Raw genomic sequence first — 23,222 nt, forward strand, 5'->3', positions numbered from 1 at the left:
TAGAATTATAGCATCGTTTAGGTTGGAAAAGACCTTTATCATCAAGTTGAGCCATTAACCTAGCACTGCCAAGTCCACTAATGTTTCAAGAGTAAGAACATTTCTGAGAAGAGGGAGAGAGAAAAAAAATCGTGTTAATATGCTAGCAAACGAATGGTGAGGATGAAAACTTGAATGGAGTTGTGCTAGCAGTTACACAACAGAAAACTCAGAGCCAGGCTACTTCAGGTACTGACAGGCTGGAACGTGAGTGTAACCATGGTTTGAAGATGGAGCTGAGAGAAAACAGTTGTGATTTTTTCTCCCAGTTCTTCCACAAATTCCAAGCAAGACCTTAGGCTACTATTTCTGCTTTAATATATCTTGATTTTCTGTCAGTAACTTATAGGTAATGTTTAGCTGCCTCACAGGGAGCTTCTGAAGATTTAAAGCTGTACAGCTCTTTGAAGACAAGACAAAGGACTTATTTAACAGTCCTAAGTAACTCGTAACAGTTTTCCAGACTCATCCACCAATGCTCAACTGGCCTTCATTACCAAATGTCTTTTTGAAGACTAGTAATTTGGAAAGCGGTAAACACAATGGCTTACACAATTTTTTTACTTTTCTTTATCTTGAAGTGTTTAAGACACTTTTAAATAAACAATAAGTAAGAGAGAAACATGTTGCAAAAGTTGTTAAATTTAAAATAATTTTTTCACATCTTTCCAATTCTTTCCACTTGATGCTGAGTCTTTTCCCAGACATGTTCAGAAGGCAAGATGGCTAACATTGGGGTTTTTTATGGTTTACAACGAGAATTTTTGAGGATTTCTGATAAGATATATATTGCATGGCTGGCTAAGTAGGAGCAGTGTTCACAGTTTTATTATTTCAAAGGAACAATACACTTTATGTCTCATTACTGGGAACACAGACTTTTAACTCAGTTAAAACAGATTTCTGCTCTTCTGAGAACTTAGATAGATGCTTAAGCATACTGATTTGTCTGGAAGGATAGAAGGAAAATGTTTTTGTGTTCTGGGATCTATACAGTATTTAGGTGGCATTGTGAATAGGCAGAAACATCGAAGGAAAGAAGAGAGAGATGTGGCGTTCAGAGGATGCTGCCCAGAAGATAATAAATTGAAGGCTGGCTCAGAATTCTACAATACCCTTTCAATGTACACAGGGACATTTATCACATTTTAGAAGACACTTCATACTATCTTTAGTAAATACTAGAATCACTGAAAATGTAATCACTTTGCATGGACTTCCTATTCGGAAGTCATATTAGATCTATTCTGTTCTTTAAAGACACTAATTTATTGTAACTTAAAATGTCAAAAAAATAGCCATTACAAGCCCAAAACTAAAAACTTTTTTACAGTAGACTTGAATACATACCTTGTACTAATAATTGATAATGATTTAAGTGCATTTGTTAGCCAGGAGTCTGTCAGAGCTTCAATCTCTGCTCTTAATTGCAACCATGCATCTCTTTTAGCAGGACCTAGGAGTCCTTTTATGTAAAAAAGCAAGAAAAGAAAAAAACCAAACAAATTAAGTTCTGTATTAGCTGGAATATATAGATTTTATGGTCATTGACTCTATTTTAAATTCTACTAGAACCTGAAAAAACATCAAAGAGAAAATCTATTGTCTACAAGGCTCAGTAAATGGTGCTCTGTTTTTATTTGCACTCCACTATATCAAGCAATGTCAGAGAATATTGCAGATAGCAATAATTAGTTGTCTGATTACTATGTTTCAAAGCATACCTTTCAGAAACACTTTTTCTTTTTTTAAACCAACTGCTCACATACATCTTCCTCTTTAATTACCAGAGGCAGTGACAAGTAGATCCATGCCATCGGGAACATAGGCAGAAACACTCACAAATCAAGAGACTTCAGAATAAACTTGCCTTTGCAGTATCTGTGTGTGTTTAAAACTGCCCTACTTATGACTCTGTATACAGATGAACTTCAGGTTACACATATGGAAATACATTTGTTTGCTGATGGCTTGCTCTTCACATCCTTGTAGTTAGTAATGACAGCTCTTTTTACAGCGTTTACAGCCCTGTAATGGCTGTACATCTTACATTCTCATATCTCAGTTAGTCCCTTAAAAGCACCTTAAAATTCACTTTTGGGTATGCATGGTCAGGTTTGAAAAAATAGCCTGCCTATTGAATGTTGAGACATGAGTTCTTTGGAACTAAATAACCTGAATTTAGATTTGGTCCTGGAAGAGCAAGGAAGCAAGCTTCATGACCTTTAGTATCCCTCTTGTCCCACAGCATACGTTCCCACGCAGTGGTGATGACTGTCTTCAAAAATTTTAAATGAAGCAACTAAAAATACTTTAAAAAGGCTAGTTTGATCTAGCCTTCTGTTGCCTTCTCACAGCTATTTTGGAATACATGCATATGTGATAAAAAGATTTTTATAAAAGTTAAGAGGTACAGGATGAATGAAGGAACTTGCACGCTAAGGATGGAATATATTTCAGAAACAGTATTTGTGGGAGAGAATAAAAGCCTTAATACAAGTCACCAGATATCTGCACTCTGCCTTTGCAACGTTCCTTTTAGTGTGTTTCCCTATGCTGTGCTATTGGACTTAAGCTCTTACTAGGGTTAAAGGTTTTATGAAATGCAACAGCTTTAGAACCTTAGATGAATTAGGGCACATAAGAAAACCCAGTAAACTTTTGGATAATACTGTTTGAAGCATTATTAATACATAAAAACTCTATTCACGACACCAATGAAGGGCAAGGCAAGGCAAGTGAAAGCCAACCATCTGCTATCAGCCTTCGGTCCTACTGCTTCTTCCCATGACAAGTAAAGACTGAACTACTCTGAGTGAAAACATATATTGCAGATTTACATAATTTAGAAAATGATTAAGGTAATGAATAATTCACTGTCCATATTAGTTGTACTGTTCCTCATGTCTGAGAGACTGCAGGAAGTGTTAAAAGAACACCAGACTGTCTGGTTTTGCTGAAGGTGAGTTTACTTTAAGTTTCAGGTTCCTTTGAAGTAAATTTCAGATGAGTTGAAAAAGCCCATGCTATAGAATGGGAAAGTCTTCACTTGGGCCCCTTCCTGGTTGGGTTGGCCTCATCTTATCTTCAACTGTGGCTGGAGCAATACCTGAAGACTTGTAAATATTCCTTGTTCTTCCAGTCCCTGCAAGTCACACAGGGCTCTACAGAACATATTCTTTCAGTTCTGTTGCTTGATTTCCTACAAGCCTGCTAGCACAGACATGAGTGTGTCTATGAATGAAAACAGGAAAGCTCTCAGCCCAGATAAGACTCGGATTTCTTGCTAATGTAATTAACTGTGTAAGCTACACGGTCAACAAAAGGGGCTAGTGGCATGGCAGTGCTAGAGTTTTCTTGCATCCACCGGTGAAACCAGACTAGCAGGTACCCAGCAGGGAGTTTAGCAGACGGTGTGCTGTTATGAACCGAATAATGAAAATGTAGGGTGGAAAAGGTCAGCCACAACTAATTTGGGCTGTGGAAACTATTCAAACTCTTTTCTAGAATAACATCATCTTTTAGGTAGAATAAGTGACTCAACCAATCAGTGAATATAGCTGAGCTGGGTCTGAAGGAGGAAAATGGGCTCTGTGGAAGCTAAATGGAAGCCTGCTCAGTTTCCCCATCTCTGGTTCTGCACAACAGCACAGTATTGTCTCTGCTGTTACAGTCAGTAGCTTTCAATAGCCCACAGTCTAGTTACACCACTTCCCATTCATTCTGTGGCTTCCAAGGCACATTCCCTTGATGGGAGTTCATCGCCATGTAATTTAACCTGATCAGCATTCTAAATTGATTTTGACAATTAAACTCACCTCCTATGTTGTTCTTGTAAGTATTATACAACTCTTTTACTCTTCTGTAACGGAAAGCCAGCTTCCTCATCCAGTCAACCCCTCCTCTTACACCTGTTGGCAGACAAAGGTTTGCACTACTTGCAGCTGCATGGAAGCCATCAGTTGCAAAACTGTAGGTACTGCAAACACCCAAAATACAGTAAAAATAAATACAATGTATTCCTGTAAGTGCTCAATTTAATCTTTGAAGAAAAAAATAAATGAAACAAATGCTGTATCTTACCTTAGATCTTGTCCATTATCATCAGAAGCAACATCATCTATATGAACTTGATCACACTCCTGTTGAAAAAAAAATAAAAATGATAAATTATAAGAGAGTATGCTCATTATATGCCTAGTATAAATGTTAAGAAAAGATCGGTGCAGGCCACTAACTGCACCAGAAGATGGCAGAATACGTACACCTATAGCTTCCTATCACCCTACAAAATAATACAACCTTCAACTCCTACACTGTATGATGTATTAGTTAAAATAGGCCTTTTAAAAAGCGGTATGTAATTTTAGTGTGACTTTAGATTAAAATAATTTTAACTAAAAAAAAAAAACAACAATTGCAAGCCTCATTTATAGTCTCCCTAGCATACCAATGTTTCAAAATCACCTAAACCTTGTTTCCCTACTTCCTAAAAGCTAGTGATGATGGACCTCAACAGGCATATAATTTCTATTAAGTTTCTAGGAGTTTGGATGTTTATCAGATTCCTTTATTGATTTCTCCAAATGTCTTTGGCTGGAAAATCATAGATAATCAAGCAGTCCTGGAGAACTTAATTATTTTCTGGGTTTGGAAGGGATGGAAGTAATTCCAGGGAACTGAGATACACTGGAAAACTGAACTCCCCTCCAAGCTGGTTTTACAATTGGATCACTATCAAATATCCCTTTCTGCCCAGTGGTTACGGCAGAAAGGTATGAAAATGTGGGGGAAGCACAAATAAATGTCAAACCATCACGCAACAGTAAATATTAACAGGCATTGTATTACTGTTTTCTGTAGCTGTTAGAATTAACCCAAGGATGCACTTGACATTTGGTGTCCAGACATTCTACCTTCCTGTATGTAAGTAACTTTTTAATATTTTAAATAGCTGTTGTTAGCGTAATATAATTTATGGAAAAGTTAAAGGATGTATTTAAAAATTACTCCCCAACTAATGTTTTCCCATAATTTAACCTCACCACTAAGACAAAATGAGGCTGAGCTTTCAATATGTCCACTTCTGTGCCTCAGTTGAAAAGCTGCCCGACTAATCTATGTCAAATAAAGTTGCTGACAGGCAGCACTTAATTCAGACTCTCTGTGACATACAGGAGTACACAGTTCTAAATTTCCAGTCTCAGTCTCGTACCAGTGCTAAGTTGTCCAGAGACAGGATAAATCTGAACACAGGAGTGATTTGCAAATGTGTATGACACAAGTTCCTGAAGTGTGCATTTGGGGAATGACCGTTTCTTCTTTTTGTTTTGTTTGCTTTCCACTGAATGAAAACTTAACAGATTTTTACCCACATGAAGCAAGTTGTTAAAAAAAAATGAACCATTTTTCTATAAAATAAATATATCATTTCATTTTGAAATACGTAATTTCTTCGCATCATACAGGCAGTCATAATTTACAATTTTGGATCAAGACTAAAAGAACGAGTGGCCAAACTCTACTCATCTAGCTTAATCCATTAAGACAGGCATGAAAGAGCTGTGTTCAAGGACCAGAAATGAAGCATTCTTCTCCCCACCAGAGAAACACAATTTTTTCGTTCTGTCTGAGGAGATTATCTTGAGCTGTAGAGTACTTTAAAGAAGCTGCTTTTGGATGTAAATAGTGAATGAAAAGAGAAAGAAAAAGGGGAAGTGGCAGCTGAAATAAACGATTCCTTGCTTTACCCTTATTTATTATTTACACTCCAGAAAAAAAATGCAGCTATACTCCACTCAGTATAGGACAGGAACTCAAAAATCAGAGAAAAAGCCCCACTGGGACAAATTCTAACTCTATATTTTGCAATATCTGAGCAATATCTGGCTTCCTAACTACCTTCACAGATTTCCCTGGAACTGGTCAAAGCATAAGATAATTCTAACAGTTCAAAAATCAGTCCTGTGGATTTGAAAGTGTACTGATTAAATTGAGGGCATGCAGAAGCCCTGATGGATAAGAAGGAGTGTCTACTGCTGTCTGGGTTTTGTTAAGCCTTTCAGCTACGTTGTTCCAGCCTTGAAAATTCCAGATAACTGTTCTGCTGATAATTTCATTATTAAGTTAAATATGAGTGGGTGGCAAAGGCTCAGCTGTTTACTTTTATTTTTTTTTCTCTCACTGTTCTCTGGGTCCAGGAACAGGAGATGAGGGAAACATGCAGTTTTCTGATTACTTGCCACCTGTCCCTGCAAGGAAGTCGTTAAGCTTGTACAGGGCTCAAACCCAACAGCACTCTCCAGCTTTCCCCCTTTCTCTTCTCCTCTCAGATCTATCACTCACCTCTTCAACACACCCGCCATGCACATTTGCTGACCAACAGCAAACTCATGCTCATGACTCCTTGCTTTACTTTTTTTTTCTTGTTTACTTATCTACAACTAAAAAGTTTACATTTTACAAATTCACTTACATGGTATGAAAATAACTTTCCAGAAAAAGAGAAAAAGCAGATGGCTTGAGCAGATTTGAGATAATTCCTTACTTTTCTCATAGGAAATGGGAAACTGGTGGCACAACACTACATCTGGTATTTGGTTTGCAGAAGATACCAAGCAGTTGTGGGGAGGAAGGAAAGCAAGCAAGCTCTCTGTCACTTTAAATGTTAAGGTGAAATAATTTTCACATCAGCTCCAGTACTGGTTACACTCAAATCACAGTGGCTTACTGTCAGTGCAAGGTCAAAACTAAGAAAGATAAAATATATTTCCTTTTAGTGAGAATACAGGAAAGGAATCTAAGTACAGTAACTGGCTGTTGCTTGAAGCAATACTAATTTAAATTATATCTGAGTGCAGTCAATTCTTTGCAGCAATTTTTAGAGCCTGAAAATTTGAGAGTACAGAATCAACAAATCATCCATACAAATTATCCTCCTGGAATGGACAGTAATTCCATTATCCAGTAAAAACAGTGACTCACCACACTGAACAAAAAAATGTTATTACTGAGGGGATATTCAGCACTATGCTTTCTCAGGGTATGCAGAACACCCCTTTTTATGTATATGCTTCAGTCTCTGTTAAAACTAGTTTGACCTGCCTCCCAAATTGAGACTTAACTAATTCTTATTTTTTATTTCTTATTTCTATTTCTGAGAAAAAAACAATGACAAAATCTTGTTTAAAATATGGCAGGATTATCATTCAAATGGAAATGTAATTCAGTTTGTCCTGAGAGTGGAGGGGGATAATGGAGTTGGAAGATTCATACCCAAATTTCCGCTTGCACTTTGTAGAAATTGGAGGTTTTGCATGCATAGTATGCACTACCAACATTTCTAAAAGCTGTCTTAAAATTAACCCTGAGATAGTGAGAAAAACTTCATTTTATCCCTTATCTGGTTGAGAAAAGAATGCATTAGTCTGGATATCATTACAGAATTGTGTCCTATCTCTAAGCATTGTTTAGGCACATAACTTTCTAGAGCACCAGACTCCTATTTTCATGGCAAAACACCAACTGCCCTCCCAAGTGATACTTCTCAAGCTAACTAAAATTTATACACTGAGAATGAAATAGCTGGAGAACAGCCTAGCCTGAAATAAAAGTGCAGCTTGGCTGATTAGAACATGGGTTACTGGGTCAGCAGGGAATGTCTCAGCAGATTGGAATTTCTGCATCAGCAGTCATTGTAGTGAGACAGATTTGCATAGAGAAAGGAAAACTTTATTTTTGTATGTGATAACTTCAGTAACTTGGTTATTATTACTATACCCTGGTATGCCATGTTTGCAACCAAGAAAAACGGCAGGGGGGAAAGAAAGCTTAGGGAACATACTGACTGGAGCCAGTATCACAGGAATATAGGTTCATGACTCAGCACTAAAAAAAGTGAGATGAAAGGATAAGTAATCTGTCTAGTGAATAAAGTTCTATTTCACTTCCTCCAGTAAGAACTGAAGGTCTTGTGTCTTGTGTAGCCATGACCATCAGCAGCTCAGCACTCGCTTCCCCTCTCCTGGGGGAGGATGGAGAGAGGAAGACAACGAGAGAGAGATATGGAGAGAGATGAGAAAGACCCCAAGTCAGAACTGGGGAATTCTTGTAATTCATTACACAGTCATCATGCAGATGCTCTGTAATATTCAGTAACGGCCATGTGCTCTGCAAACGTCTTTAAACAGACAGATTTATTCATTTGCATATTAAAGGCACAGGATGCCATGCAACTGTATCTTATTTGCCAAGAAGATACAAAATTGTTGTCTTCTTGCATATGCCAGAATGTGTGCATCCAGCTCATTTGAGAACAAGAAGTTTGGAATTTTGGTAATCTTATAAGAAAGTTGGTTGTGAAACAACGATGAATTGGTTAGAAGATTCTTAGCTGCATACAGAAATTTGTTTTAATCAAATCAAATTGATTGAGTTACGAGATTCTCCAAGAAAGTCCCCAAGTAGTATTTTTTGATTTATCTAAAACTGAAAACTGTTTGGATACCGTTCAAGCTGGAATAAGCTGGAGTATGAATTCTTGGACAGGATATTAAAACCATTCTATGAAGAATATACAAAATGTGATGATCCACCTACGAAAGCTGAACCTGAGATCTACAAAGAAAATAAATAATAAGAGAAAGGAATGAAGCTTCAACGGCCATAAGCAAAAATAAAGAGGTATAGAAAGAGGGTAAAGCTCCATTTTGCTGAACTCTTCCACTTGAACTCAGCACAAGATGGAAGAACTCTGGGCATATGCTACCGAAAGGCTTAAAGTTCATTGGGTGCCATGTGAAATCTGAACACACAGGGACAAAGGTCTGCTAAAAAGAAATTCAAGCAATGCTTTGTAAAATTGATTTGGACTCTATTCCTGGCATGGGGCACCAGAAGGAGAACATTCACCAAACGCACTTGCATTGTCAAGTGATGATTCTCTAGGACTGCAATAAAACTCCGACTGGCAAAGGCATGTCCAGAGCTTTACTTTCTTTTGTTTCTGCTGCTGGAAGGAGGAAGTGCAGCTCAGGTACAGGGTGAAGTACATCCCAGTCTGTTGACTTAAAAAGAGCTAAGAATAAATGAGGTCTGCAAGGGATGGCAAAGACAACCGCAGCCTGGTACCTTCAGCTTTTCTTATTGCCTACAGTCGACAAAGGAACCAAAGAAGTGCACACTAGGAAAATCAATGTCCCATTGAATGGAAAAATCTCACTTACCCTCATTTTTTCTATTCACTCACCAGAGACCTTTCTATTGGATTTTAAACAAAAAAACCCTCAGTGTCTTCCAGCTGCCATTAGTGGCAAAATCTCTTTCCATGGAGGGAGGAAGAACACAACTGATTTAGACTAGGGGAAGATCTGAAAAGCCCACAGTTTGAGAACTGTTTTTCACTGCCTGTCTCTTGACACACGTGGTTGTAAGACTCACTTTCCATATTAACACATTTGGACTCTCAGAGTGAAACAAGAAGTCTGTGAAGCCCAGCTGATGAGCCTGATTCCCAGACTGCTGTTCCTGTGGCACTCCACCTGTGTTCCCCTGACAGGTGAGCAATCCACAATAGTCACTCTCTAGAAAGAGGTCTCTCCCTTTTCTGACTGCATGACAAATTGCATACCCTGGGTACATCGTGATGAAACATGTGGTCACCTGGTTGTCTCAGGAAGAGGCATCACTGATGTGTACAGCTGCCATAGTCCCAGCTTTCTGATGCTGCAGTCTTCAATGAGGAAAATGAAGAAAATTCTACCTTTGAGCAAGAAAGGGGGGCCTGTGGCCAAAAGGCTACTCAGGTATGTGAAGAGAAGAACACAGTCCCTTGTGGTGAGATGACAGCACCCACTGAAAGTGAACGTAGAGAACTTCAAGAGAATGAATAGGTGGCACATATGTCCCGCCTGGAAATGACTGCAGACAGCACTAAATCCATGGAAACTGAAAAGACAGCCATAGGACAAAAACAAGAAAGTGTAGTTTGCAGATTCTCTGTCTCACCCAGTTTCATGGACGGACTCTGGTCCCACAGGAAGTCACTGTCACCTGGCTAACCTCTCTCTGATTACAGTATGACAAACCCAAAGTCTAGGTAGGTGGAAAATGTCACACATAACAAACACTAAGGCACAGCAAAACCACTGTGTTAAAAACCCAGGAGTAACAGTGTTTACGTTCTTTTGATTCTTACCTCTAAATCATTAAAAAATAAATGTGTGTCAGCAAGATTAAAAATCATTTCTTCCATTCGCAATCCAAGGGTCACTGCCATTGGTGGATCCTTTGAACAGAGAAAACAAGGTTAACTACTTAAATACCTTTAAGTTATATCAAAATTACTTTTAAAACTGCTGTATGCAAAATATTTTGAGAAATTAACACTGCAAGAAAATTTCTCTAAAATCCTTTCAGTATTAAGCTATTTTAATATAAGGCTACAAGAGGAGACTGCTGGACTTGTGTGAGAACATCTGGGGAGCTGAGGAAGTTGAAACATCAAGTTTTTTGGAAGTCAAGGAATTTGTAACCTGGCTAAATTGAGGGGAAAACCTGGTGGCTGTATGAAAACCTGCATAAAGGCGGCTGTAAACAGGGAACGATCTTCTCACAAAATGTAATATAAGAAACTCAATATTTATTATTGTAAGAATGCACTAATTTTTTCATCCCTGAGCGTTTTATAAAAATACGTGAATATCTTGCCTGTCAATTTGTGTGCAGAAAAAAGCAGCCATGGAGCAATAACTGATTTTTCTGACTGAATGTCTTGAGTCAGCAGCAGAGGTAGGAACGAGGTTACTTCATGTGACACCCAGTCCACTGCACAATTCCACTGATCTCTTGGCTCTTTTTCCTAATTTTTGGGCACACAGAAGTTCTCACCAAGGTCATGCTAAACAGGACTAGGAAAGGTAGTTATCTCTAACAAATTATTACTCTGTGAGCAATTATCCTACACCATGATAGGAAGGTGTGGTTTCAGAGGCCTTTTTAATTTCTAATGTCTCTGCTTTATAAAAATACAAAAGGTAGTCTGAACCTATGCCCATTCCCCCAAACTGAGTTTCACTTTGGATAAATCACCACTGCCTTGCCTATGCTTAGGCCTGTATCACTTCTCCACACTTTCCGCCACTCCAGTATGTATCTTCAAACCCTGCACTTGGTCCTTCTCTGTCTCAATATTTACACTTCTTCCATATAGGCACTCTGATGAATTTCTGGGCTCTCCTTTATGATTTTATTGCAGGTATTCATTCAACAAAGTGCCTGTAAGTGCTCTTCTAAGTGTTCTTCAGCATGCCTACAATCTATGGCACAATTCTTTAGGTGGTCCATGGGAATGGGAAAGCATATGTGAGTTTGCTACAAATCATACCTTCGTTTCTGAAGAACTATAGGATTCCTGTCCCTGGATGACATTCATTCAAAATGTTGTATCTGTCATAGGTCAGCTTTCACACTATTAAATCACTCTACCTCAACAAGATACCACAAATCCACCAATCTGCAGTAACAGTTTGTCTGAGAGGACTTAGTGTCCAGTAAATGTGAGATGATTAATTTAATTTTGCTAGTCTTGCTAGAAAAGAGTTTAAGCTAATCTGCGTTACCTTACTGAGAATGCACACGGACAGTTCCTGATGCTTAACTGACACCTGGTAACTAGTTTTACCATTGCCTTAATCATCTGCCTGAGCTTGTGCATTCAGTTAACTTTTTTACGCTTAAAATGGGAGCATAGGGCAATGGACTTTTAAAATACATGTGATCCTCTTCTCAGTAAAATAAGAAAAAAAATCTGTATTTCATCATTTAAAACGCTGACACTAGCAAGTTTTAGAAATCCCTTCTTAAATACCTTGAGATTAAAACTCTTAATGTTTACCAGCATCTGGCTACAAAATCACAAAAACCCTTAAATGATCATTTGCTAGTATTAGGATCAAAGGCTTCCCAATCAGGATCAGACGTCTGCTACTCCAGGGCTTCGTAATGACAGAATAAAAGATGGCTTCTGCCCTCAAGTATTTCAAAATTAATGGTAAAATCTGAAACATAGACATATTTTGACCCTTGCTCATGAAAAAGTCAGACTTGAAGGGGAGAACAGTGTACAAGAAATTGTAATGATCTAAAGTTAGACCCAATTCTCTGCCAATGAAAGGAAATATTTTTATGTTGACCCTTGAACTGGTCTAGACTACCTTTCAGAAGTAAAAGCAAATGCAGTGTCTAGTAACATAACTTCATCCCCTACGTCTTCTGCAGTCATGTTCAGTGGATCTGAAAGTCACGTGGCTGAAGGCAGCCACAAATGCAAAGGTCAGTTTTCCAAGGGGATGATAAAGGAACACAAGTTAACAGATTTGCAAAAACTCATGTAAGATACTTAGAACACAAATCATCAAAATACTCTGGACTCCTGCGATTCCTCATCAAGTCATAATGCTTTTATCAAAATGTCATCACATATAAACATGTGTTTCTCTCTCCTTTCTCTCGTGGGTTTTTTCAGTGCACAGTAAATTATAGATTTTTCTTCCTAGGTATAATATAATAGAGTATTTGCAATATGCTTCTTACCTCAGTTCTACAAATATTAAGGCATGTGCATAACTTTATGCACAGGTGGTAACTCATTATTATTTATGTGAGTTAAGTTATTCACTGGAGTGCTTCCAAGACTGGAATCTCAGACTTTTGATTCTCTGCCTCTTTTTTCCCCTTCCTGGGTAGAAGCAGACTTAAATGCGGAAATTTGCTATAACATATTCCATTATAATCCAATTTATTTTTACAGAAACTACCAACTACGTATCACAATTTCCTGCCTTGCCTAGTATAGTTGAAAGACATAAATGTGACAAAGCTTTTATGATTTTCTTATTAGTAGTGTTTTTGTAACCAACTATGCCTGACTTTATTACTGTTAAAATGAGATTTCCTATGTTCCTGTTTTGACAAAGGCATGTGAATGATATTGCTAGGTACTATATGTAAAATAAAATAAAGCAAAGCGAATTCATTTCAGCTTAGCATGAATCAGTCTGGGATCTCCCTATAACAAGTTCTCATAAGAAGAGTCACTGGGATTGAATTCTTAAGACATGAACAATTCTTCCTTTAATAAATTGGCCAAAACTTGCACTGCAACTGTTTAACAAGAATTTAACATCATGTTCCAGCTCTTGCCATGTGAAGTTCATTCCTTTACATACAAAAATAGAGGAAGCAGATTTGTCAGGGTCTTGTGGTTTTATGTTTGCATAATGTGGAGGAACATCCCAATCATCATTATACTGTCTTTCAATTTGAAGCCCAAGTTGCAGACTGATTCAAGTGGCACAAAAACCTGAGTGTTGAAAAGAAAGCAAGAAACATGTGCAGCTGATACAGATTTGAGCACAGCAAATTGAGAAACTGAGTAAGAGGCAGACTGAACTTCTGCCAGAATGGTATTCTGTGCTATCTGCACAAGCATATACAAAAAAGGAAACAATTAAAAAAAGAAACAACCCTGGAAGCTTTTCCCAGATGATTTGCAGAATAAAGAACAACTCTTTGGCCCTCAGAGGCATGATTTTAGCCAGATATCATTAGCGTGCAAAAGAAGCAAGACCAGCTACAGCACTTCTGTATACCAAAATACAAATTACTTTGGTTACGTTAGTATGAAGGGCACTAAACTGGAGCCAGACTGTCTGTCTGTTGACTTCTGTACTAGACTGGTCCATCTACTGGAATGCCTCCTGGGAGACTAGATAAAAATATGCTGGGAGGACCAATATTTAAACGTTTTGACCAAGAGGAAAGCGACTGGAATAAAGCCCCAAAAGCTAATCTATTTAATATTGTCTTTGAAGGTCAGGTTTCAGCACAAAATGTTCAAAATAATTTCATTTCTTGGGAAAAAAAGTACAAACAAAACAACCTAGTTTTTATAAAACCTCAGAAAACAAACAGATAAATAGATTATCAGGTAGATTCAGGAATTTGTGGTGACAGGAGTATCAGGTGACAGGGCTTTGTATGCATGAAGCCTAAAAATAAGCAAGAAAACAAACAAAATATATGAATAAAATTGTAAGAATAGATTTTTAATGGGTGGCTGTCCTGAACAGACTTACAACAAAATCGACTTCTGGAAAAAGTGGAAATGCTTCAGTTAAGTACAACATTTTTAGCTTAAAGACACTTCCCTATATTATGTAGAAATCTCAGATTTAACTTCAGGTCTCCCTCTCTCATAGGGGACACTTGTTCCCAGGAGAGCTTCATGTGGGTGACAATGGAGAATACATCTCTTCTAAATAACCATATCTGGTGGCTGATGAAGGAAGACTTATGCACTACAAAGGGGGTTTCTATTCCACACTCTCTAGAAAGCAGTATGAAAATGGACTTGAGAGGTCTTACGACAACAAGGGAGTGAAAGGAGAGGACAACTGGAGGTCATGAGAGATACACGTTAATACAGGCAGACAAAAGCATATTTATGAGTGAATTTGGGAATGCTAATGGCGACAAAGTTTTTTTGTTTAATGACTGGACAAGCAGAGAGTGAGCAATAAAAAGCCTCTGAGCCCTTTCCAGAGAAGTGTACAAGGTTAATGTGGCCTCTCTGACAACTTTCTGTCATTGGCAGTGCTATCAGAAATGTCAAAATTTGATCCTCTAGTGTGGATCTATTTTGATTTTTGCACTTGGAAATCACATTCTCCCCCTTCTAAAGTCACGAGGGGCTTTAATTCTTTTTTAACCAGTTGCACCTGTGTCACAGCATTTATCTGGGCATCCTTGCCCTCTGGATTGACCTGGGAGAAATGAATGAAATATAAATGCTTGGAGGTAGACAAAATCCCAACTTAATCAGCCTTAAATCAGCAAGAATAACTGGAATGCAATGGAACAAAGAATACATACTGTTCACAGGGAATAAGAATGTACCTCATAAACTTTTAACAGATGATGACATCTCCTAACACATGTCCTGTCACATCATCAAATCCTCACTTAAGGGCTCAACATTGTAGAAAACTGCATCTGCCAACTGGTGCTCAGCTGCAAAAACCATCATCAGCCACACAAGTCATAATATAACTGCTCAAATGCCAATGTTCATAATTTGCTGCTGTAGTAAATAATTAAAAATAGAAATGTACTAGTTTTATGAAGTACGAAGCAGATGAGCAAATAAGCTGAACAATGAGAGGTAGTCTTACTGATGGGAGGTGCCATGGTTTCCCTGAAACCAAAGAGGTGGAGTGTCATTTTTATTCTCTCTTTATGTTAGCTCTGGCCAGCCCTGTAACATAATCACTATACTAAAAGTCAGACAGAGACACCCACAGGTAGAAAACAGCAAGCCACAGAATATTTCTCCGGGTAAGTTTTATATTTTAAATATCAAAGTGATGCATTGACCAACCTCTGGCCAAATCTCTGCCACTTTGCCACTTCAGTGGAGTTTAAAGCTATACTCTACTGGTGTCCAGACAAGCAGCAATTTGTTTTACATGAGATGCTTACAGCTGCATCCAACAAGTTACATCTTTCAGCAAATCACTAGTTTTTTTTAAACATAGTTATTACAACAGCCCTATATAATTCTGAAATCAAATAATTATCATACCGTGCGAAATGCTGGACAAGTATATACCAAGGAGAGTGTCCATTCTCAGCCTCAGAAATTCTCAAGCATAAATCAGAAATCTGCTGTTCTCTTGACAAACATATAACTTGAAATTAGCCTACTGGATCAAGGCCTTCCTACATAATCTCTGTCAACAAATGCCCCCATTGCTTATGGGGATGTTGGTATGCCTTTCCTTTTTCTCTTCTACACCAACCACTTGTTAAGCTGTAGGAATCTTTTGAAAGAGAAACTGTTTGTCTCCTGGTATCACTGCAGCTCTCAAGTGCTCCTGCACTTCTGCAGTGGTCCCTCTGCCTGGCCATAACAGTGCGATGGCCACCTTCATATGCTGCACTTCCCCTCTCTGCATTCCCTGTGCAGCCTGAATTGCAGTACAGCAGAGAGATTAAAAAACTAATTTCTGAATGTTTTGTTTTCACCCTATTACTGCAAGAAATAAGCAAAGAGCTAATGGAAAAGGGGAATGAACGTTTACATGCCAAGGATTAGATGGGAAAGAACAGAAGGTGAATATTCTTGCCTATCTGTATATTCACATGACCGCTAAATCCAGCATCTCACTCCTTGAAAGTATGAAGTGAGCACACTTGGTATGAGAAGATGCCTTCCCTTAAAGCTATGTTCACATTAAAGACTCACTAAGCTCATTGAGGCTATTTAAATATGGGGCAGGGGAAAACTTTGCTTTTTCTGTGAGGTTGGGCCCTTTTTGTCTTTTTTTTTTTTTTGTCATTTCTTTTTTGGGAGTAACCTGATTATGTTATACAAAACATATATGGAAGAACACAGTATGCACAGCTGAGCATTGTGTGACATTACACACCTTTATTTTTTAAAAATCAGATAGTAACTTACCACAGTTAAATAATTAGTGTCGCCATTATTTTACACTACCTAGAATTTTTTTTCATTGTGAAGTAAAAATTTTATACCACCTTTCCAGTATAAAAAGCTCCTTGAACACTTTTGAAAGACCTATGCGCTCACAGGACTTCCACTGAGAAACTCACAATTCATGGACTATTTACTCTCATAGTAACCCAATTCTCATAACGATCCAGGACTTCACTCTGGATTAAGACCTTGTTTACAGATGGAAATCACGTGCAGAAAAGATAAGGGCCACATCTGCTAAAGGCATCATGCACCAGGGATGGACTGAGGTCCAGATGTGCTATCTTTCCCTTTTCCCATGTCTAACTCAGGCGCTTAGGCTCAGACACATCCCACTTTAACTTTAGGCAACACCTCAATGACATGTAAAAGTTAAAGCCTACTCATGATGAGCTCTCCCTGTATTCCCTTTCCTAGGGATCTAGCCCCCTTGCAATCAACAATATATGTATTTGAGTTTCACTAATAATTACTCATTACCTTCTCAACATACCTTCTCTATAAACATGGTAGTCAATGCAGGAAGCAAAAAGTGTACTACTTCTGTTATACAGTGTCTGGAAATGAACATACTTCCCTAATTATGTGAATGCCACCTATCAGTAACAACAAAAAAAGGAAAAAAAAAAAGGATTTTACTTATGAATTCCTCTCCTTTTGCTTCATAGTTGTTCATGACATGTGTTTGCTAATGCTGATCTCAGCCGTATAACTACATTAATTTCATTTGCCCTTCAGATATTCTTGGTTTATAGAAATCAACTCTATCTGCTGTCAGTACTACTGGCTGCTAACATGCCATTACTGTTTCTATGGAGACTCTCTATAGAGAGTCAATTTTAGCAGCAGATGTGTTCTTAAAGAACAGCGGCACTGGGATTTTTTCAAGTATCCCTACTCATAAGGAAGTGGGAAACCAAGAGAAATTGTATTTCTGTTGCTGTCTCTAAGCTTTCAAAGTTATCCATAGATGTTTGTGAGCTACAAAATGTGCTCTGATTATTAAAACTTTGTATCAAAGCTGACTTAGACTTTACTCGTATATTACATGAGATGGAGCATGAGATGTAAACACCCTAAGGGCACAATCAAAAAAGGATGAAAGGAGTGACTGCATCACTGGGGCAATTCAGCAAATTCTGGAGCCGTCTGTGGGCTACACTCAAGTGATATAAATGTTTGTGTTCAGCTAGGCTTCTCTCTTGTTTTGATAACTATGTTAGAAATGGTTCTGACAAAGTCACTGTTGTTACAGTGTTTGCAAAACAGCAGAAGAGGAGTTTTTGACAGAGTACTAAAATGTGCGCTGATTTGGCACTGTGAAGCTGCAAAACAAGTGAGGCTGTTTTTTACAAGACATGAATAACTACCCTTATCTTAGCACTCCAGAAATTTGGATTTTTGTCTGGGCCTGTGAGTTTTCCTATTAGCTTTCTATTCTAATAACCACAAAAGGCTGTCTCAAACCATGGAGGACTGGCCCACCCGCGGTTATAATCCACGGTCCTGGTTTTGGACATTCCTAACTCACTGGCTGGGGAGGTGGGTGTGGAAAGCATTTCGCTAATGTACTGTTTCTCACATCCTTTTCATCAGCATCTGAATCTGGCCAGGATAAAGAAGCAGGAAACGTGCTAAACAAGCCCTTCATCTGATACAGTATGGATGTGGTTATGTTCTTTAACAGAAATACCTCTGCGTTAATTTCACTCGAATGGCACACCACTTAGAAACCCACATATGTACATACCAACATTCCCCCTTGTCCATTTCTTTCTTCTGTACATTTGCCCTAAGTTTTTTGTTTTATCCAGGCCTTTAAGTCTACGCCTCGCATCAGTCTCCTGGGCTTTCCAACCGGCCCTTCTCCCCCTGCCTAAGTAGCCATTGCCTGGGGTCCCACCACCGGCCCCGTGGGGCTCGCTGCTGACCCAGCAGGTGAGCTCCTACTCCTGCAGGCTGCCACTGCCTCTCTCGCTCTTCCTCCTGCTCTCCTGCTCACTGCTCTGTGTCCTGAACTCCTTTTGGATCCCATTGAAAGGGTGAGGATGCATGCAACTGCCTGCCTGGGAGAGGGATTCACTCCCCAGCATTACTCACCCCAGAGCCAGCCAAGGGAACCAAAGATACAACAGAAAAGCTGTGGAGTCCAAGAACATCCACAGCTGGCACTGAAACAGGGCAGTCACTTACTCATGCTGATTCATCAACTTCCCCATAAATTCCCTCGTCCCTCCAGTTTATTTCTTATTTTTCCCTCTGCACATCCAGATAGTCAGCTATTTCCATCTGCCCACCACATCTATTTCTCCCTGCAATGCCTCTTCCAATGTACCTCAGCTACCTCATCCTTGTTCCTCTATAAACTCTTCCCCCATTTGCAGCATCTGCTTCAGCTCTGCCTCATATATTGTGCTTAGGGTCTGTGTCTCAATTCTCCCCTTGGCTTCTTCACACTAACCCTCTGAAAATGGGTATTGTACTCTTCCCCTCTACCTTCTCCCAAGCCATGATGAACACAGGTGATTAACACGTACATGTGCAGGCCAGATAGCTCTAATACAGTGAATCAATGCAGAATTCACAGCTCACATACCTTGCCATACTTCTGTGCATAGGATCCTGTAAGCAGCGAATGAAAAACTATGATTGTTTCATCCAAATCCCAAACAAATACACGCTGAAAAAAGAAGTGGGGATAATATTATTACAAAAATCAACATCAAAGTCCCACCACCACCCCACCCAGGGGGGCTAAAAGTCAACTGAGTCCTAAAGTTTAACCAACCAGCCACTTAACTGAGCAGGTTTGCTCTGAAACTCAGCAAGAACAGTATATCATGCGTGATAAAAAGACAGGAGAGTAACTTTTGAACTCTTCAAACATTTCTTATTTTTCCTCTAAAAAGCTTTTCAAAAAAGCTGTAAAACACAAATTTCAGAAAAATGATGGGGGTCAAACAGAACTGTTAACTTAAGGATGAACAGTATTTTCACATCTCTGCACATTTTATGATTCAAGGTTCTTCTTTATTTCTACTGTATAGCTAAAATTGTATCTTGGGTAAAAGTGCTATAGGTCACATATAACGTCATGCAGGATTTAAATAATATTGTAGGATAAACCAGATTAACTCACAAAAAAAAAAAAAAAGAGACTCCTTATATTGATAAGGGATTCATTTTCACTGGCAAACTCTAAAGGAGACAGGAAGACTGAAATGTAAGAAGTTAAGAGTCTTTCCACTGGAAAAGTTAAATCCTTTGAAAAGCTAAAATTTTGTATGTTTCTGTATAAAAGCAATGGTATTTACATTCAGTGCCTAGCACTGCAGCCCACCCTGCCACCCCAGATGTGTGGCCAGCTGAGTCCCAGCAACAGTCTTGACTTCTACTGTACCCAGAGCTGGTCAGTGAAGGCAGAGCAGTGGGGCTTGCCAGAGCTGTTTGCTGCCAGTGCTGGTCTGGTGGCAGCAGGGGACACACTGCACTGGTGGGCAGCACGTTCCCCTGATGCCAGAGCTGAGTGTTTCACACACACACAGGCACTCTGCTTCCTCCTCCTCCTCCTCCCCCTGTCACTGTAAGGCAGCACACTGCTAACACAGGAGAAATGTGACTATAATTACTCCGTTGCTAGGAGGTCACTTGTGTTTTAAATCATCACCCCATGTATTAGGCGGATATATTTCTTCACTAAGGCACTGATATTGCACATACTTAAGTCCAGCCATAACTTCGCTAATGCAAGCTGCCTCATTGAAATTCACTGACATCACTTTACAAGCACAAGGACAAACCTGTGCCTAAGTATTTGAAAGGTTATGGTCTGATGATCCTGCTTATTTACACTGTGTTCTTAAATACATGTAATTAAGCTGAGCAATATATGTAAGATTTCCTATGCAAAACACTAAAAAAACTGTGAGAATTTTGAATACAGAGGTCTCCTAGGTTTGTTGTTCTACTGTGCAAGAAACTGAAAGGCACATAATCTTAAGGGCTAAAAACTGCAAGGCAGAATCACATTTACTTTTCTGCCTAACACTGATGTCTCATTGTACACATTACAACAGCAACAAGTATCAGTTCTATTCAGTTAGTGAGGCTGAGTCCATGATGTTTTCTAAAATGCTTTAAGCTATTTCCACAGCTGTAGTTTTCAGAAGTTACCTTCCATCAGAAGAAACCTCCACATTACCATTCATCAGTTACTGCAGGCATACCTCCAAGTCACTGTCCGGAGGGGGTGATGGATTATTCTTCCGCCCTCTACCCCGAGACTTTGACCCAGAACTCCTACATGTTCTCTCATCAAGATCTTTGATTGGCGTGGAGGGGCTCTGCACCGTGTCAAACTCCCCTGTAAAGTCAACCATTCATGGCAAAATTAGTGCTGGATTTTTAAATAATAAAGTTTGTGGGTTTTTTTCTCTCAAAGCTAGCCATGTCTGCATGCAAACTCAGCCACAAGATGCACCTAAAAGAGTGGTATAAAATGAGTGATAACACGATTTGTCTTACATAGCTGGAATCTGCACATGACACATACACTTTTGACTTTACCAAGGAAACATTATAAACCTTAACAGAGTAAGAGAAAGATTAAAATTACACATACGCATGTGCAGATATATATATACACATGAACTCATGCAAAATATTGATATATCCAAGGAAGATGTATTTTACAAGTCACACTAATGACCTCTTAAAACATGAAGCTCCTTTTAGTTAAAGTAGTTCATTTCCCATGTTTGTAGTTCAGCTAGACTTATTCCCAAGTCCTGTGTTACTTTCACCAGAACACCCTTTGGCACCCATCCACGCACCAGAACAGCCAGTCACCTTCCTGCTTCATCTCCTCCTCCCATGTCACCTGCTCTTTAGTAGAGTTCACCTTTTTTTTTTTTTTTTTCCACCTTACCTCTGCCCATAAATTGGCAGAGGGAATTCATAATATTAAATGTAATATTCCAGTTACTACCAGAAAGAGGGTGAAGTCATACTTCTTGTATTCCGGTCATCTTTAAGTATCAGCTATTGTCTGCTGTCAGAGAGATGTGCTGGAAGGAGCTTTGATCTGGCACAGCACAGTTGCTCTTAACACTCATGCCTATCCCCGACTTACTCATTTAATCTACTTTGCCTCTCCTGGTAACAAAGGGCTTCAGAGGTGATCACAAACCAGTACCTATGTAAGGCAGACAGACTGAAGAAGGTATCTCCAGAAAGGATGGCATGGAACTTCCCTTTACAAATTACTTTTATGCCACAGCTCAATAAATAGAAATTATCCTTTTCTTCACAGCACAGTACGTTCAGTGCCTCTTTAAAACTGATACCAGTAAACACAGCTTGGCTAGGTTCCTGAATGCTAAATAACATAAATCCTCCTTCATCATCTATCTTATTAATGATTTGATTTTTCTCCATTAAAAAAAGAAAGTGTAAAACTTTGACCTGACATCTACTACAAAGTTTGATTCCAGGGAGTCCTTGTGCTGCGTGTAGTTGTGCATTTCAGGGACACTTTGGCAATATTTGTTAAAAGTGTTCACTACGTCACATCTGCAGAATAGATTAACACTAGGTACAAACATTTCCCAAGAATCTTCTATGACGCATTTGATTTTGAGCTGGAATCTGAACATTTTTCATTTTTACTGAAGACCATCTTTAAATGGCCAGTAGATCAAGTCATTTTTCTGCTCCATTCTGAACTTGCAAAACCATATCCAGAAAAACATCATTTTGGGTCCCCAAGTAGAAGGAAGATACTGACAAACTGGAGTTAGTCCAGGTGAGGGCCACCAAGGCAGTTAAGGGGCTGAGCATGCAGGAAGAAAGGCAGAGTGACTCTTCACAGAGGTATGCAGAAAAAGGACAAGACCCAACAGACAGAAATTACAGCAAGGGATATTCCTGTTGGATACAAGGAAAAAAACCCTTCACTATGAGAATGGTCAAGACCTGGGACTGGTGTCCAGAGAGGCTGTATATTCTCTACCCCTGGAGATTCTCAAAACTCCATTGGACACAGCCCTAAACAACACGATCTAAGTTGGCTCATCCATGAGCAGGCTGGACAAAAGACCCACAGAGGTCCCTTCTAGCATGAATGATTTCATGTTTCTGTGATCTTCCCTGAGTTATTCATCTCATTCTCCCTCCACAACAAAGAAAAAACCAGTTTTGGTCTAGCAGAGTCTAAGAAGAAAATATAGACTGCAGTCTCAGTTAAGAGTCTGTGCATAAAGTAACACAATAGTTAAAATTCTTAATCTTTTCCATCATTTATTTATACCTTACAGTGAACCACATACAGAAGATTATTAAAATAAATAGACTGGGAGATATATTTATATATCTTGACTGGAAAAATACCGTTGTATTTCTTGGAAGAATGAGATTTAAGCCCATAATGTCACATTCCTGAGTGAGAGCTCTAGACATTGTAAGGAAAGAATTCAAGATTTAAGGAAAGGGGAGAATAAGAAGAAAGTTAGTTGCTGAGTGAATTGTTTAGGACATTTACCTGGAGAAGGATGTATCTAGGTTCCACTACCTTCTCCAGGGTACACTTGTTTATTTGACTGAATGACTGATACATACCAAGTATAAA

At 38.9% G+C, this 23,222-nt stretch overlaps 1 protein-coding gene across 24 annotated transcripts in view; it reads right to left on the reverse strand.

The window, feature by feature from the left end:
- Window positions 1-23,222, reverse strand: part of EYA4 (EYA transcriptional coactivator and phosphatase 4) — a 221,513-nt gene that overhangs the window by 37,289 nt on the left and 161,002 nt on the right. For all 24 annotated transcript variants that reach the window (XM_080388354.1, XM_080388353.1, XM_080388344.1 and 21 more), the window contains 6 exons: window positions 20,824-20,960; window positions 19,194-19,277; window positions 10,235-10,324; window positions 4,123-4,181; window positions 3,858-4,018; window positions 1,390-1,504 (listed from right to left, as the gene is read on the reverse strand). In XM_080388354.1, the coding sequence (XP_080244480.1) occupies window positions 1,390-1,504; window positions 3,858-4,018; window positions 4,123-4,181; window positions 10,235-10,324; window positions 19,194-19,277; window positions 20,824-20,960 (646 nt within the window). The remainder of the gene's footprint in view (window positions 1-1,389; window positions 1,505-3,857; window positions 4,019-4,122; window positions 4,182-10,234; window positions 10,325-19,193; window positions 19,278-20,823; window positions 20,961-23,222) is intronic.

This window comes from Falco punctatus (genome assembly GCF_963210335.1).
Source record: "Falco punctatus genome assembly, chromosome: 5".
NCBI classification, from domain to species: Eukaryota; Metazoa; Chordata; class Aves; order Falconiformes; family Falconidae; genus Falco; species Falco punctatus.